The 14,058-nt window shown below is 46.0% G+C and overlaps 1 protein-coding gene and 1 long non-coding RNA gene across 2 annotated transcripts in view; one reads left to right on the top strand and one right to left on the bottom strand.

Moving 5' to 3' along the window:
• The window catches only part of LOC115067733, a 21,581-nt gene extending 16,997 nt beyond the window's left edge, over positions 1-4,584 (top strand). Inside the window, exons 2-3 of the long non-coding RNA XR_003847099.1 lie at positions 3,008-3,130; positions 3,246-4,584. This is a non-coding gene — a long non-coding RNA (uncharacterized LOC115067733). The remainder of the gene's footprint in view (positions 1-3,007; positions 3,131-3,245) is intronic.
• The window catches only part of Parva (parvin alpha), a 189,045-nt gene that overhangs the window by 20,738 nt on the left and 154,249 nt on the right, over positions 1-14,058 (bottom strand). The window contains exon 6 of the mRNA XM_008853493.3: positions 4,597-4,712. Coding sequence (XP_008851715.3) covers positions 4,597-4,712 — 116 coding nt within the window. The remainder of the gene's footprint in view (positions 1-4,596; positions 4,713-14,058) is intronic.

Genomic DNA, 14,058 nt, shown 5'->3' with positions numbered 1-14,058 from the left:
CCTTCTGCAGGAAGCAGAAGCCTCCCTTTTTAAAAGACCCCAGGTCAAGACCGGGCAGACATTTTCCCTGCCCAGAAGGGAATCTGCCCCATGTGTTCCTTTGCTAATAAACCCTATTTTGATGGAGTTTTAGCTGTGCCTTGGTGCCTCATCATCCATTCGCTCATTCTCCGCCAACTTTTTACCTATCACTTCCTCCTCCCACCTTCTTGTCGCTTCATTTTTTAAATTTGTAACCCACTGAGCCCCATTAGTGCTGTCTACATACACATGGGTGTGGGGCCATCCAACCAGTCAGTGGCCACAGGCCCTGGAAGAAAAAATGACTCCCCCTCCCCCAGCAGCCATCAATAATTCCTCACACAGGGGTGGAGTCTCACAAGTCCTCCCTCCCCCCACTGGAATGTTGACTGGCTTGATCTTGTGTAGGTAACAGCAGCTGCTGTGAGTTCATAAGGGCAGAGGCGTTCCTCACCAGCTTCTGCCCTTGCATCCCATGCCCTCTTCCTCCGTGAACCCCGGGGTTTCATATAGATGCCCCTGTCACTTATTTTACGCACTCTGTCCATTTATGAGTTTCTGCATTAACTGCTGCCCATCGCAAAAGAAGCTCCTCTAACCAAGGCCGAGAGCTCACAGTCAGGGAGTGAACTGCCTGCTGTGCTGGCTTGAAAGGTGAGGCTCTCGGATCCTCAGACTCTAGAAGGCTCCACCTGGCACTCACCTAAAGGGGCTCTCTAAAAATTTAATTATGTGTACGTGTGTGTGTCTGTGTGTGGGTATGTGCACATGTGTGCAGGTACCCCAGGAAGGGCGAGACATGGATCCCTCTGGAGCTGCAGTTTCATGTAGTTGTGAGCTGCCTAATGCAGGTGCTGGGGACTGAACTCAGGTCCTCTGCAAGAGCACCAAGTGCTTTTAACCATTTAGCCATCTCTTCAGCCCCCACATGCGGACTTTTAAGTGAGTGGCATATGGCTCACTCTGGGAACAGGATAAGTACTTTGAGCCTTGCCCAGCCAGTCAGCTGTGCATCTTTGACTTGCTCAGCCCTCTTTCAGCAGTTCAACCTCCTCCTCCTCCTCTTCCTCTTCCTCCTCTTCCTCCTTTACCTCCTCCTCCATTTTTTAAAAGACATGGTCTCATGTAATCCAATCCAGGCTGGCCTTTAATAGACAACATGGACTTCCAGATAGGTGGCTGGGGAAGCCTTCAAAAGGGAGGCTGGGGGTGGTGGTGGTCCTGAATTGAATGATTTGAAGAAAGCTGGACATTGAGGAGAGGTCATTTCAGGGAGAGGTGGTTACCATTAGTCTCCAGGCTAAAGAGTGATTAGGAGAGTTGGGTTTGAGGTCAATGAAGGAGCATGAGGGCTCCCTGAGTCCTTCTGATGGACACCAGGAGGAAGACTCACTAGGAGGAAGGTCCCTCTGCAGCAGCATCACCCTGAAGGACATCTGGGTACCATAAAAGTCGAGAGAGCAAAGTCATGGTCCCAAAGCCAAACTGAACTTTAAGAAGGGGCCTTGGAGCCAGGGCACAGTGGCACACACTTTTAGTCCCAGCATTCTACTGGTTGTGGCAGAAGGATCTGGATAGTGAGAACCTTGTCTCAAACTAACCCACCCCCAGCAAACAAGAGGGGGCCTCTGAGTTCTGGAGGTTCAGCTGAAGCATGCCTTCTGGAGCCTTCTGCTGAAACTTTCAGAAACACTCACTGACATTCTTAGTAGCTGCAGACGTTAGCATTCTGGCAAACCATTTACAGAGGAAAGGCAGAGCTGGAGAGTCTCTGGATTAGAGGAGGAAGGGACAATCAAGGCCAAAAAAGGGAGTGCAGAGAAATGGGGGTGTAAAGAGACATAGCATAATCTATCCTGGGGAGCGCTTTCCACAGCTTAGCTGGTTGCAGGTTTGTTTTTGTTGTTGCTAAAAAAAAAAAAAAAAAGATTTATTTTTATTTTATGTGTATGGGTGTTTGTATGTGTACCGTGTGTGCTCGGTGCCTGTGGAAGCCAGAAGAGGGCATTGGTTCCCCTGAAACTGGAGTTACAGATGGTTGTTAGCCACTGTGTGGGTGCCGGGAACCAAACCCCAGTCCTCTGCAAGAGCAGCCAGTGCTGTTAACTGCTGAGCCATCTCTTCAGCCCCCAAAGGGTGATTTTTTTGTGTTTGTTTTGAGAAAGTGTGTCACTATGTAGCCCTGGTTGGCCTGGAACTCACTATGTAGACCAGAGACTCACAGAGATCTGCCTGCCTCTGCTTCCCCAGTGCTGGGATTAAAGGTATGTGCCACCATGTCTGGCCCGTTTGCTTGTTTTAAAATAGGGCCTCGCTATGTAGCCCAGGCTGACCTGGAACTTACTACATAGTCCAGGCTAACCTTAAACTTGTAACAATCCCACTCCCTTGGCCTCCCAGCTGCTGGATTTACGGCCTTGCACCAACACATCCGGCTCTCACTGCCAGTTCTGAGTCCTGCTGAGTCTATTCTCTTAATAAACCTGACACACACTCCTGCCACTCTGTGCCACTCTTTTCCATATCCTCACCCTAACAAAGGCGCTAGAAGCAACTGCAGCTGATGGCTGATAATTGAGCTCAAAACAAGGCCTGAGGTGTGGGCTTGCAGGGAACACTGTTTCAAAATAGAAGTCCCCTACCTGCTCGCCTTAAATCCTCTTCGTGGAAGATACAAATAGAAATATTTCTCTTTACTAAGCACAGAAGAGCCATACATGACTGTAACGGCCATACATTTACTTGTGAAATAATTAAAAACCTTCCCAGTGTTAGCGACATCTAGTACATTAACTTCAGAGATCATGATTTTTTTTTTTTTTTTTTTTTGATATAGGGTCTCCCTGTAGCTGTAGCTGTCCTGGAACTCGCTATGTAAACCAGGCTGGCCTTGATCTCACAGAGATCCGCCTGCCTCTGACTCTGAGGTTAAAGGTGGGCACCACCAGTATGAGTTTTCTTTTTAATACACTTTTCTTTTTTTCAGAGCGAAACTGAGAGGAAGTTACAGTGACGTCCCCTATCTCCCCGCCGCTCAGCTCCTGGCACTGTCTCACCCATCATGGACACCTTGCAGCATGGGGCCATCACTGGCCCCTGGAGGCCACAGGTGACGTTAGGGGTTGCTCTTGGTGCCTTCTATGACTTTGGGCCACTGTATCAGAGCAGTTTCACTGACCTCAAATCCCTCTTCTCTCCATCTCTCTTCCCTCCCTTCTCTGCAGCACTGCTCCAAAACAGACTCTCGAGCTACGAGCTGGGAAGGATAACACTGTAGAGATGGCCTGGGTTCCTCAGGAAGACACATTCCAGGATAGGCTGTGCTGGCTATAAAATGCTGAATGCCAAGTGTGATAAAGGCAACGAACACAGGACACACGAAGACAGCAACTGCCTGTCCCTCAGCCTCACTGGGGCATGAGTCATGCTGCGAATGGCCTGCTGTTCTCTATGTGTAGTGTTGTCTTCTGGCAGATAGGCCCAAAGCATCCTATTCCTATTACACCTTTCTGAAGCTTAGCAGAGTTAAGTACCCAGAAGGTGTAGAAGAAAGATTTCTCATTAGGGCAGGAGAGATCTGTTGCTTAGGAGCACCCTGGGTCATTGTCACATACTCCTCTCCTATTAGCATCTGATCCCCAAAAGCTCAGCTCAAAGCCTTTTTGTCCTGTAAACAGGCCTGGCCATTTACCAGCCCTAAAAGTTTTCCTCCACTGACTGATGGCAGAGTAGTCTCCTGGTTATCAGTTCCAGATCCCTGGATGGCCCTGGATTCCCAGGCAGCTGTGTGCATGCAGAGCTGGCCCTCTTGCAGCGTGTTTATTTGGAAAAAGAACAGGAACAAGCAAGCACAATGATGACCTTTTGCTAAGTGGGCATGAAGTTGGAAAATAAAATTGCATTTGAGTATTTAATGGGGCTAGGAGCAGAGTGAGATAGTCACAGGGAGAGAGATTGCACTGTCATTGTGGAAATCACACAGCCATATGTGAATGGAAACTTCATCCAACAGTCTGGAAAACATGGTTTGAGGTCCCAGCTGTGCTCTGCTGGGGGAGGGGGGCTGAGAAGCAGCAGCCAGGACCACACACACAGATGCACACACACACACACACACACACACACACACACACACACATACTCCCTCACATGTCTCCCCCCAATACTTGCTCATCATTTGTTTAAATATGATTTAAACAGCTTTCAGGTTATGCTGCTCAATGGTTCACACAGATGCATGGGCATGGCACACTCACAGCCTTCCTCCTGACTCTACACACCTCATAAACCTATATATGATATACCTTCAGGTATATATATCACAGACTCTCCCAACAAAACCATGTAAAGGTCAGGTACACACCGCTGCACACTAGCATGCACTCTTTCATTCTTTTCACACTTACCAGGTATAAGCCAACATTCACTGGATGCCTCTCCCATGCCTCCCAACACATAGCACACACAAGCCCACTTGCCATTCACCTAGCTGTCCTTCTGACTATCTAACGAACATGCTTCAAACTGTCACAGAACTTAGCCTCCACCAGTTACTAAATGTGGTGTTCCTCTTACCTGGACCACAACCACTTGTATGGAAACATGGTCTGGGAGTCGGATAGGTGCCCGGAAATACTGAGAGAGAGCAACCAGCAGGTGGAGGATGGCCACCAGGCTCTTGGCGTGAACAGCTGAAATGCAAGATTTGAAAATGAGACCGCCTTTTCCTAGCTTCTAGGCAAGATAAGCAGCTACTGAGAATACTGCCGTATCCCTGCCCCCTGCTCCCTTGTCATGCCCTAAGTGTCAGGGGGATACCTTGGTCAGAACATGCTTCACCTGGGTCCCCTCAGTTCATGGACAGGTCTTATGATAGGTGGACTGCCAATGTGGTGTCTCTACTCTCACTCCAGGCTCCCAGTCTCAGTAGGACTGTCTGGAGTGGAGCTCACATCAGCTCTCCCTGCCCGGGTGCCTGTGAGCACCCTTTGAATAACTCTGAGTGACTCTGCCCTACATCTACTCTCTACCTGACTATGATGCTGGATTGGCACCTCTCCCCCTGCCCAAGACAGTATACAAGCAGACCTTTAAAGGGACAATACCATATCAGGAGCCCTGGGTCCCTTCCTCTGTTCAGGGCCAAGCGCCCTACAGGAAGGCACAAGAGTCACCCAGAGAGCCTTACATGCAAGTGTAGTTCATGTCCCTGAGACTTCCACAGCTGCAAGCCCTGTGCCAATGTTAAGCCATTTACGCTGCTGAAGGTTATAGATTTCTCACTAGATGGGGGATAGACGGAGATTTACAAGGCTCACAGGGTCAGGCAGACTAGAGCTGCACGGAATGTGCCTTTGTCACCTGGCTACCTATTTACTGGTTAACTTGGCGTAGAGGAGGGCAGGCCAGTCTGGCCTCTAGCATTAATTTGTTCATCTCCACAAATGAGGATGACAGTGCCCATGTGGACATACACGTTATAAAGATCTCCAAAGATAACTAAGGCAGAGCACCTGGAATACAGCAGGCACCCAGGAATGACTGGTATTCTTTTTTATTATAACATAGGTGAAAGTGCCTGGCACCAGGGCAAGCAGAGCACGCCAGTTCTCTTCCTTCTGTCAGTGGCTCATAAAAGGGTAGATCTGCCAGGCTCTTTACCTGCCTGCGTGGTCTTTCATTACAGGGGCAAATAAGGGGAGAATCCAGAGTGCCACTTGTGTGTGTCGCCTGCTTAGGGCTCAGGTCCAGGGTATCATTCACATTCCTGGGATCAAGGAATCTGTTTTAGAAGCCTTGAGAAATCACCAAGAAAGGAAATGATCCAGACATTGGTTTGGCATCCTTAGCAGTGTCCGTTATCACAGCTGTTCCAAAGGCAGCATCCACTGATGACCAGCTCAGCAGGACAGCAGCAGTCCGGGTTTTCCAGAAGATTCAGTCTGGGCACTGTCAATGGACTCTAACCTACGGTTATATCTGGGGACTGAGCCACTGACAGGGCATGGTCACTGAGTGACAGAGTCAAATCAAGGTTTACTCTTCTGGTCAGGATCCTGGATCCTGACCTGGCACTGGCTGCTCCTCCTCCCCCATTTTTTTGAGACAGGTTTCCCTAGTAGCCCCAGTTGGCATAGAACTCACCATGTAGACCAAGTTGGTCTCAGTCTCACAGAGATCCACCTGCCTCTGGGATTAAAGGTGTATGCCACTATGAGACTGGTTCCCTCTCTCTTTAATGACACATGTTGATGTTGGAAAAGTTCAGGTCAAACAAGCTTTTATCACTGGTGACAATGTATGTTATCTTGACTATCTTGGTACGTGACACAGTGATACTGTCAGCTTTGGACAAATGTCAGACCCTCTCAGTAACTGCTCTGTCCTCCTGGGAATGTTTTTCAAAAGAAATACTCCCCCACAGCCACACACAGAGTGTGGACAAGGATGTCGACTGCTGTGTAATACATTATCACCAGCAGCACAGTCCTGGAAAACGCTCACACCTAGGAGCAGGAGGCTAGCTTGGCTAAGTGGCTTTCAAGCTTGTATTTGTTGTTGTGAGATAAGGTCTTGCTATGTCATGCCACCAGCCTGGTTTGAACTTGTGTAGCCAAGCCTGGTTTGAACTTGTGGTCCTACTCCTTTAGGCTCCTGAAGTTGTTTTTTTAAAACTCATTTATTTTAATTTTTCTTATTGATTGTGATTGTAGGGGGGCACACATGTGCCACAGTGTGCATGTGGAAGTAAGGAGACAACTTGAGGGAATTAGAGCTCTCCCTCTATCGTGGGTGGGTTCCTGAGAGAACCCAGGTCATCAAGTTTGGTGGAAAGTGTTTTTACTTGCTGAGCCATCTCACTGGCCCCTGAAGGTTTTATCTATCTATCCATCCACCCATCATCCGTCCATCCATCTATCCATCCATCCATCCATCATCCATCCATCCATCCATCATCCATCCATCCATCATCCATCCATCATCCATCCATCATCCATCCATCCATCCATCCATCATCCATCCATCCATCCATCCATCCATCCATCCATCCATCCATCCATCCATCCCTGCAATAACCATAAGCTTTCCAAAATATGGTATAGCCACATAATGGGATGTTTTCCATGCACTGAAAATCACGGTTAAGACAATGTAACTTTATTAACAAAGTTAAGTTGAAATTCCACAGAAACAAGAATATGATTTATCAATATATATGTATAAATACATATGCATGTATGTGTGGGTGTATATACACACATGCACATATATAAACATGTACTTGTGGCCAACACTTGGATAGGAATATAAAAAATAGTAATGTGAGAGTGGACAGTTTATATTTGTTTCTATTTCAAGATTTTCTTCAGAATAAAGAAATTAGAAACAACTGTAGTAAGTGCGTGTGTTGGGGGGGAACCTTCCTTCCTGCTGTCTTTCCATGTGTCTCTGGGAATTTTCTTCTGGCACTACAGCACGTGACCCTCTGTGCCTACACTCCTATAAGCATGGGAACATGCAGAGAAGCCAGGCCACAGCTTCACTGCGGAATCCAGGAACCACAGCACTCAGGAGATTTCAAAGGAGCAGCTGAGTCCGAAATTATTCTCATACACATTCTGGTGTGTCTCTGGGAATTTTCTTCTGGCACTACAGCACGTGACCCTCTGTGCCTGCACTCCTATAAGCATGGGAACATGCAGAGAAGCCAGGCCGCAGCTTCACTGCGGAATCCAGGAACCACGGCACCAATGGTGCCGCCTCAGGAGATTTCAAAGGAGCAGCTGAGTCCGAAATTATTCTCACACACATTCTGAGGTGGAAGTATAAATCAGTGCAAGTTTTCTAGAGGCAGCTGGATAACACATACTGACTTCAAAAACATCTGTATCCTTAGGTCCTAAAATACCATTCCTATGTCTTCATTCTAAAAGAATAATTAATTATAGTTGTCAGTGAAGAGAATTTACCAGGCTGCGTGGATGCTAGTGAAAAAATGGAAAATCTGAAAATCACATTAGGGGCCGGAGAGACGGCTCAGCAGTTAAGAGCACTGGCTGCTCTTGCAGAGGACCTGGGTTCAGTTCCCAGCACCCACATGGCAGCTAACAACTGTCTGTAACTCCAGTTCCAGGGGATCCAACACCCTCTCCTGACCTCCAAGGGCACTGTATGACATACGTGCAGACAATATACACATACACATAGATTAAAAATATTTTTAAAAATCACATTAAATTAGGATGCATCTGTGTAACTGTCATAGAATATTAAATGACATACAGAATATTTAATGATTTGTAAAGACATACGTTCCAAAGAATACATAGGTTTATCTCATTAAAAAAATCTTTAAATTTTATTATTGTTATTGTGTGTGTGCACACGTGCACACGTGGGGTATGTGTGTGTCATGGCTCATGTGTAGAGGTCAGAGGACAAGTTTTGGGAATTGGTTTTCTCTTTCCATCATGGGTTCTGGGGATCAAACTCAGGTCATCAGGCTTATATGGCAAATGCTTTTACCTGCTGAAGCAGCTTGCCAGTCCTGATGTCATTTTTGTGAAAAAAAAAAAGTGTACACATATATATGTGTACATACCATACATATGTAGACAGACAGACAGACACACACACACATACACATACACACACACACACACACACACACACACAGTATAGTCCTCCCTTAACGTGGTTTTGTTTTCTATGGTTTCAGTTACCCAATCAACTGTCACCCAAGAATATCAGTGGGAAATTCCTGAAACAAACAAACTCACACACTTTTACTTTGCACACCATTCTGGGTTGAGCTGTGTTACTCTGTTCTGCTCAAGGTGTAAACTATCCTCCTGCCCAGCATACCCACGCTGCGGGTGCCACTCGCCTGCCAGTCACCCAGTCGCCATTAAACCATCTCAGTGCCACAGTGACTGTGCTATTTTAATGAATGATGGCCCAGGAACACAAGAGTAGTGGGGCTGGCAAAGCAGATATGCTGATGATGAGGCACTAAGGGCCGCCTTTAGGTGAAAAGGGAGAGGACTCAAAGAACAAAAAACAAAATCGTGTAAAGAGATTGCTAAGGTCAGAACAAATATTGTATGAAATTGTGAAGAGAAAAGAAGGAAAGAAAATCTACGCTAGCTTTGTTGTTACACCTCAAGGTACAAGAATTATGGTCATGGGATATGACAGAGGTGTTGTTAGGACGGAAAGGCATCAACGGTGCAAAATCAGATGCATAAACCAACAGGACGGACTAGAATACTAAGAAGTAAACCCATATGGCTCAGCCCCCTGATTTTGAAGCGTGTCCAAACACACATTGGAGAAAAGACAGTCAACGAAGTGAATGTTACTGGGAAAACTGATCCCCATGCACAGAACGAAGTAAATCGGTATCTCTCACCCTGAGCAAAAATCAAGTCAAAATGGATCAAAGACCTTAATGTAAGATTGAAACTTTGAAATTCTAGAGAAAACGTAAGTAAAACACTTCCAAATACAGGTATGGAAAAGAACTTTCTACAAAGGGTCCAATAGCTCCAAAATAATCCCACAAACTGACAAATGGTATTGCATGAAATTAAAAAGCTCCTGCAGACAAAAGAAAGTATTGCCAGAGTGAGGAGACAGCACCCAGAATGGGAGAAAGTGACTGCCAGCTACACAGGTAGATCCATAAACGTAGCATCTAAAAGAACTCAAAAGAGTAACACAGTGCCCGCCCCTGCCCAACCCCATCTGAACAACGAATGGGCTAATGTCCTGAAAAGACATTTCTCAAAGAAATATAAATGGTTAATAAATATTTGAAAAGGTATTCATCATCTTTAGTCCCTAGGGAAATGCAAATTAAAACTGCTTTGAGATCCCATCTCACCCTAGTCAGAATGGCTATTTTGAAGAGAATAAACAAACGCTGGTGAGGATGCTGGGAAAGAGGCACACTCATTCACACTGGTGGGAATGTAAATGGGAACAGCCACTCTAGAAATCAGTGGAGGCTCCTCAGAACACTGATGTGGCAGTATCAAGGCTCATTACAAATTATTTGAATAAAACAGCCTGACTCTTTACTTAGTTTGGAAGACTGGGCCCAAACTTGGAGGAAATCTGTTCCTCTTGGAACTGTGTCCTGGAATGGTGCTCTGGAACCATGTCCTAGAACTGTGTCCTTCAAGTTCATGTCCAGCCTCACCCATAATTTTATTCAAAACCAGTTCTCCAGCTTCAACTGGAGAAGTGCAAGCTTGAATCCGCCCTCCTCTTATCAGACAATCCTGCTTTGTCATCCCTCATTCTAGACTATCTCACACACAATGTCAAGCTTCCTTTCCAGCCTTGTGTTTCAGTGTAGGTGGGTGTGCTGCCTTCAGACTTCAGTAGTTCACTCTCAAGCAAACCCATGTTCATTCATTATCTTTTTTGAGTAGAACGGTAAATTGGGGTTCAGAGGACTCAAGGTCAGGGTCCCAGGTCACAAGGGCACGTGGTCAGTGACTGGAGTTTTTTCATTGCGAGGTTAACAGTCATTAGTCCAGATTCTGTCCTTTTTATAAAAGTCCTTCCTACAGACTAAAACTAGAACTACCACAGGAGTCAGCCATACCACTCCTGGGCATGTACGACAGCGAAACCTGCGTATTCGGGTTTGCTGCTGCACTGCTACAATAGCCAGGAAATGGAACCAGTCGAGATGGCCATCGACTGATGAATGTACGTGTGCTCGTGGAATTTTAGTCAACAGAAAGGAAAAATGAAATCATGACATTTGCAGGAAAACAGATGTAACTGGAGACCATGATGGTAAGAAAAATAAGCCAGGATGTGTGTGTGTGTGTGTGTGTGTGTGTATGCATATGTGTGAGTGTGTTTATGTGTGTAAGTGTATATGTATGTATGTATGTATAAGTGTTCAAATGTGTGTATAAGTGTGCATGTGTGTGAATGTGTGTGTATGTAATTGTGACTGTGTGAGTGTATATGAGTGTGTCTATGTATATGTGTAAGTGTGTGTATGGTGTGTGTATGTGTGCAAGGTGGGTGCATGTGTATAAGCACATGTGCATGTGTAATTGTGTATGTGAATGTGTATGTGTAAGTATATATGTATGTGAGTGTGTATATGTGTGTTTGTGTTGGGACTAGAAAAGGGGCATGACGATAAGATCTCGGATGGGGAAAGGAAACTAAAGTCATATGAAGGAAGAATGGGGACATTTGAGGTGTGGTAGGGAACCAGCAAGAGGGGCAGGGAGATGAGGAGAGAGGTGTGAGAAGGGGATGAATCAGAATAAAGTATAACGACACATATGTATGAGAATGCCACAGTGTAACCCACCACTGTGTATGACAACTTACAAAACAGAAATGGTGTTCCATTTGTACATGTGCAGGGAAAAGCATGTGTGTAAGGGCTGGACCTATCCATGGTTGGGTATGTGGAGGGAAAAGCCATGTATGTAAGGGCTGGAACTATCCATGGTTGGGTTTGTGTAGGGAAAAACCATGTATGTAAGGGCTGGAAATATCCATGGTTGGTTATGTGTAGGGAAAAACCATGTTTGTAAGGGTTGGACCTATGTATGGTTGGGTATGTGTAGGGAAACACCATGTATGTAAGGGTTAGAACTATCCATGGTTGGGTATGTGTAGGGAAACATCATGTATGTAAGGGTTGGAACTATCCATGATTGGGTTTGTGTAGGGAAATACTATGTACATAAGGGCTGGAAATATCCATAGTTGGGTACGCGTAGGGAAATACCTTGTATGTAAGGGTTGGAAATACCCATGGTTGGGTACGTGTAGGGAATCACCATGTATGTAAGGGTTAGAAATACCCATGGCTGCAGGCATCCACTGGGGGTGTTGAAAGACATCCTCTTTGGATAAGGGGAGATTACTGTCTGTATATGCATGCATATATATATATGTATATATATACACACACACAAACACACACACACACAATATTATGTACACTATCACACACACACACAAACTTGATACCAAACTTTCCTGTCCTGGGTAGAGGGCTGATGGAGGCTGTGTGTGCAGGCTTGGCACACAGGCTGCTTCTGCAGCTGGCTTTCTGGGATGGATTCCTGGCTCTGTTATTCATCACCGTGGGACCTGGATGGAAGTGTTCCTTTAGCAATCATTAGGGGGCATCATCTGTGCCAGTCACTCTTCCTGGCTCCAGGGAAACGGCAGTGAAGAAACCAGAATTCCTGGCCCTAGAACCTTATATTCATGGTGTCATAATCTCTCTGCCCCTTTATTTTCCCATCCGTACAATAGGGATGATAAAATTGTCAACTGTGAGGCTGGAGAGATGGCTTGGGGTTAAGAGTAGTTACTGCTCTTCTAGAGGACCTGGATTTGGTTCCCAGCACCCACATTAGGCAGCTCACAACTGTCTGTAACTTCAGTTCCAGGGGATCTGATGCTTTCTGGCCTCCACGGGCACCAGGAATGCATATGGTGCACATAAACATGCAGGCACACACAAATATACATATTGGGGGAAATCTTTCAAAAAAGATCTTTACCTGGCAAGGATTAAAGTATGAAAGCTGTTTAGAAAAGCACAAGGCAGCAAGCCAGCACTGTAACGGGGTAGACGTTCCTATATAAGTGTCTTTCAACACATCTGCATTTTGTAAATTTTCAATAATAAAAATTATTATTGTGAATAGAAAAGAAAGAAATCCCCAAAGTCCCAGATCAAAGACCATCTTAACTCAGCAGCCCGTCCCCACCACCCTCATCCTCAGCAAATACACACAGTGCCCCAGATGCATTGCCAGGGCTGATTAGAGAGAGGAAAGAGGGAACTTCTCTCTGAGCCTGTGCCTGTCTTTTCCTCTGGAACACTCTGCTGCCTCTTGTAAACAGCTCTTCTTGGTGCCCCAGGGTGTCACAGGGAACAGTCACAGAGGCGATTGTCCCCTCTGACCCACTAATTCGTCTCTTCTGGAGATCTAGTCATGGAGAGTAATTCACAAGAAACAAAGAAAGCAAAGACATCTGATATTAGCAGGGGCTTGCAAAGCACTCTTTGTGTGTGTGTGTGTGTGTGTGTGTGTGTGTGTGTGTGTATGTATGTATGTCTCCCTGTAGCTCCAGATGGCATGGAACTTGCTATGTAGACAAGGATGGTCTCTCTGCCTGCCTCTGCCTCCCTAGCGCTGGGCACCATGATCGGCTTGGCAGTCATTTCTTTTTTAAAAATATTTTATTATTTTTATTTTGTGTATGCGTGTACTGCCTGCATGTAGGTAAGTGTCCCTGTGTCCTGCAATGTCCATGGAAGACAGAAGAGGCTGTCGGATCCCCTGAAATGGGAGTCACGGACAATTGTTAGCTGTCATGTGGGTGCCAGGACCCAAACCCAGGTCCTCTGCAAGAAAAGTCTGTGTTCTTAACCACTGAGCCATCTCTCCAGCCCCCAGGCAGTCATTCCTTGAGGATTCAATCTTCAGTACCACTCAAGAGAAAACAAATCTCTGCAACAGCAACATAGCCAAACAGATCTGAGAGAAACACTGTAAAGAGCAGCAGAAGGCAACTACGGCCCCAATCACCACATAAAGAAAGAGAAAAAAATAGTGTGGCATAAAGTATGAAGTTAGAAAGCCATGAAAAACAGCCAGGTGTGGTTGCACATGCCTTTAATCCCAGCACTGGGGAAGCATAGGCAGGCAGAGCTCTGTGAGTTCAAGGTCAGTCTGATCTACTTAGTGAGCTCCAGGCTAGCCAGGGCTACACAGAGAGACCCTGTGCCCCACCCCTCAAAATCCATAAAAAGTAGTAATAATAAAAAAATAAGAGAGCTGGGCGTGTTGGTGCACACTTTTAATTACAGCACTTCGGAGGCAGAGGCAGGCAGATCTTTGTGAGTTCAAGGCCAGCCTGGTCTACATAGCAAATTCCAGGTCAACTGGGGCTACAGGGAGACCCTGTCTCAAAAGACCAAAGAGAGAGAGAGAGAGAGAGAGAGAGAGAGAGAGAGAGAGAGAGAGAGAG

This window comes from Nannospalax galili, unplaced genomic scaffold (assembly GCF_000622305.1).
Source record: "Nannospalax galili isolate Female #2095 unplaced genomic scaffold, S.galili_v1.0 scaffold44, whole genome shotgun sequence".
Lineage (NCBI taxonomy): Eukaryota > Metazoa > Chordata > Mammalia > Rodentia > Spalacidae > Nannospalax > Nannospalax galili.
The sequence above is the reverse complement of the archived record's forward strand: the minus strand, read 5'-3'. Positions and strand labels throughout refer to the sequence as shown.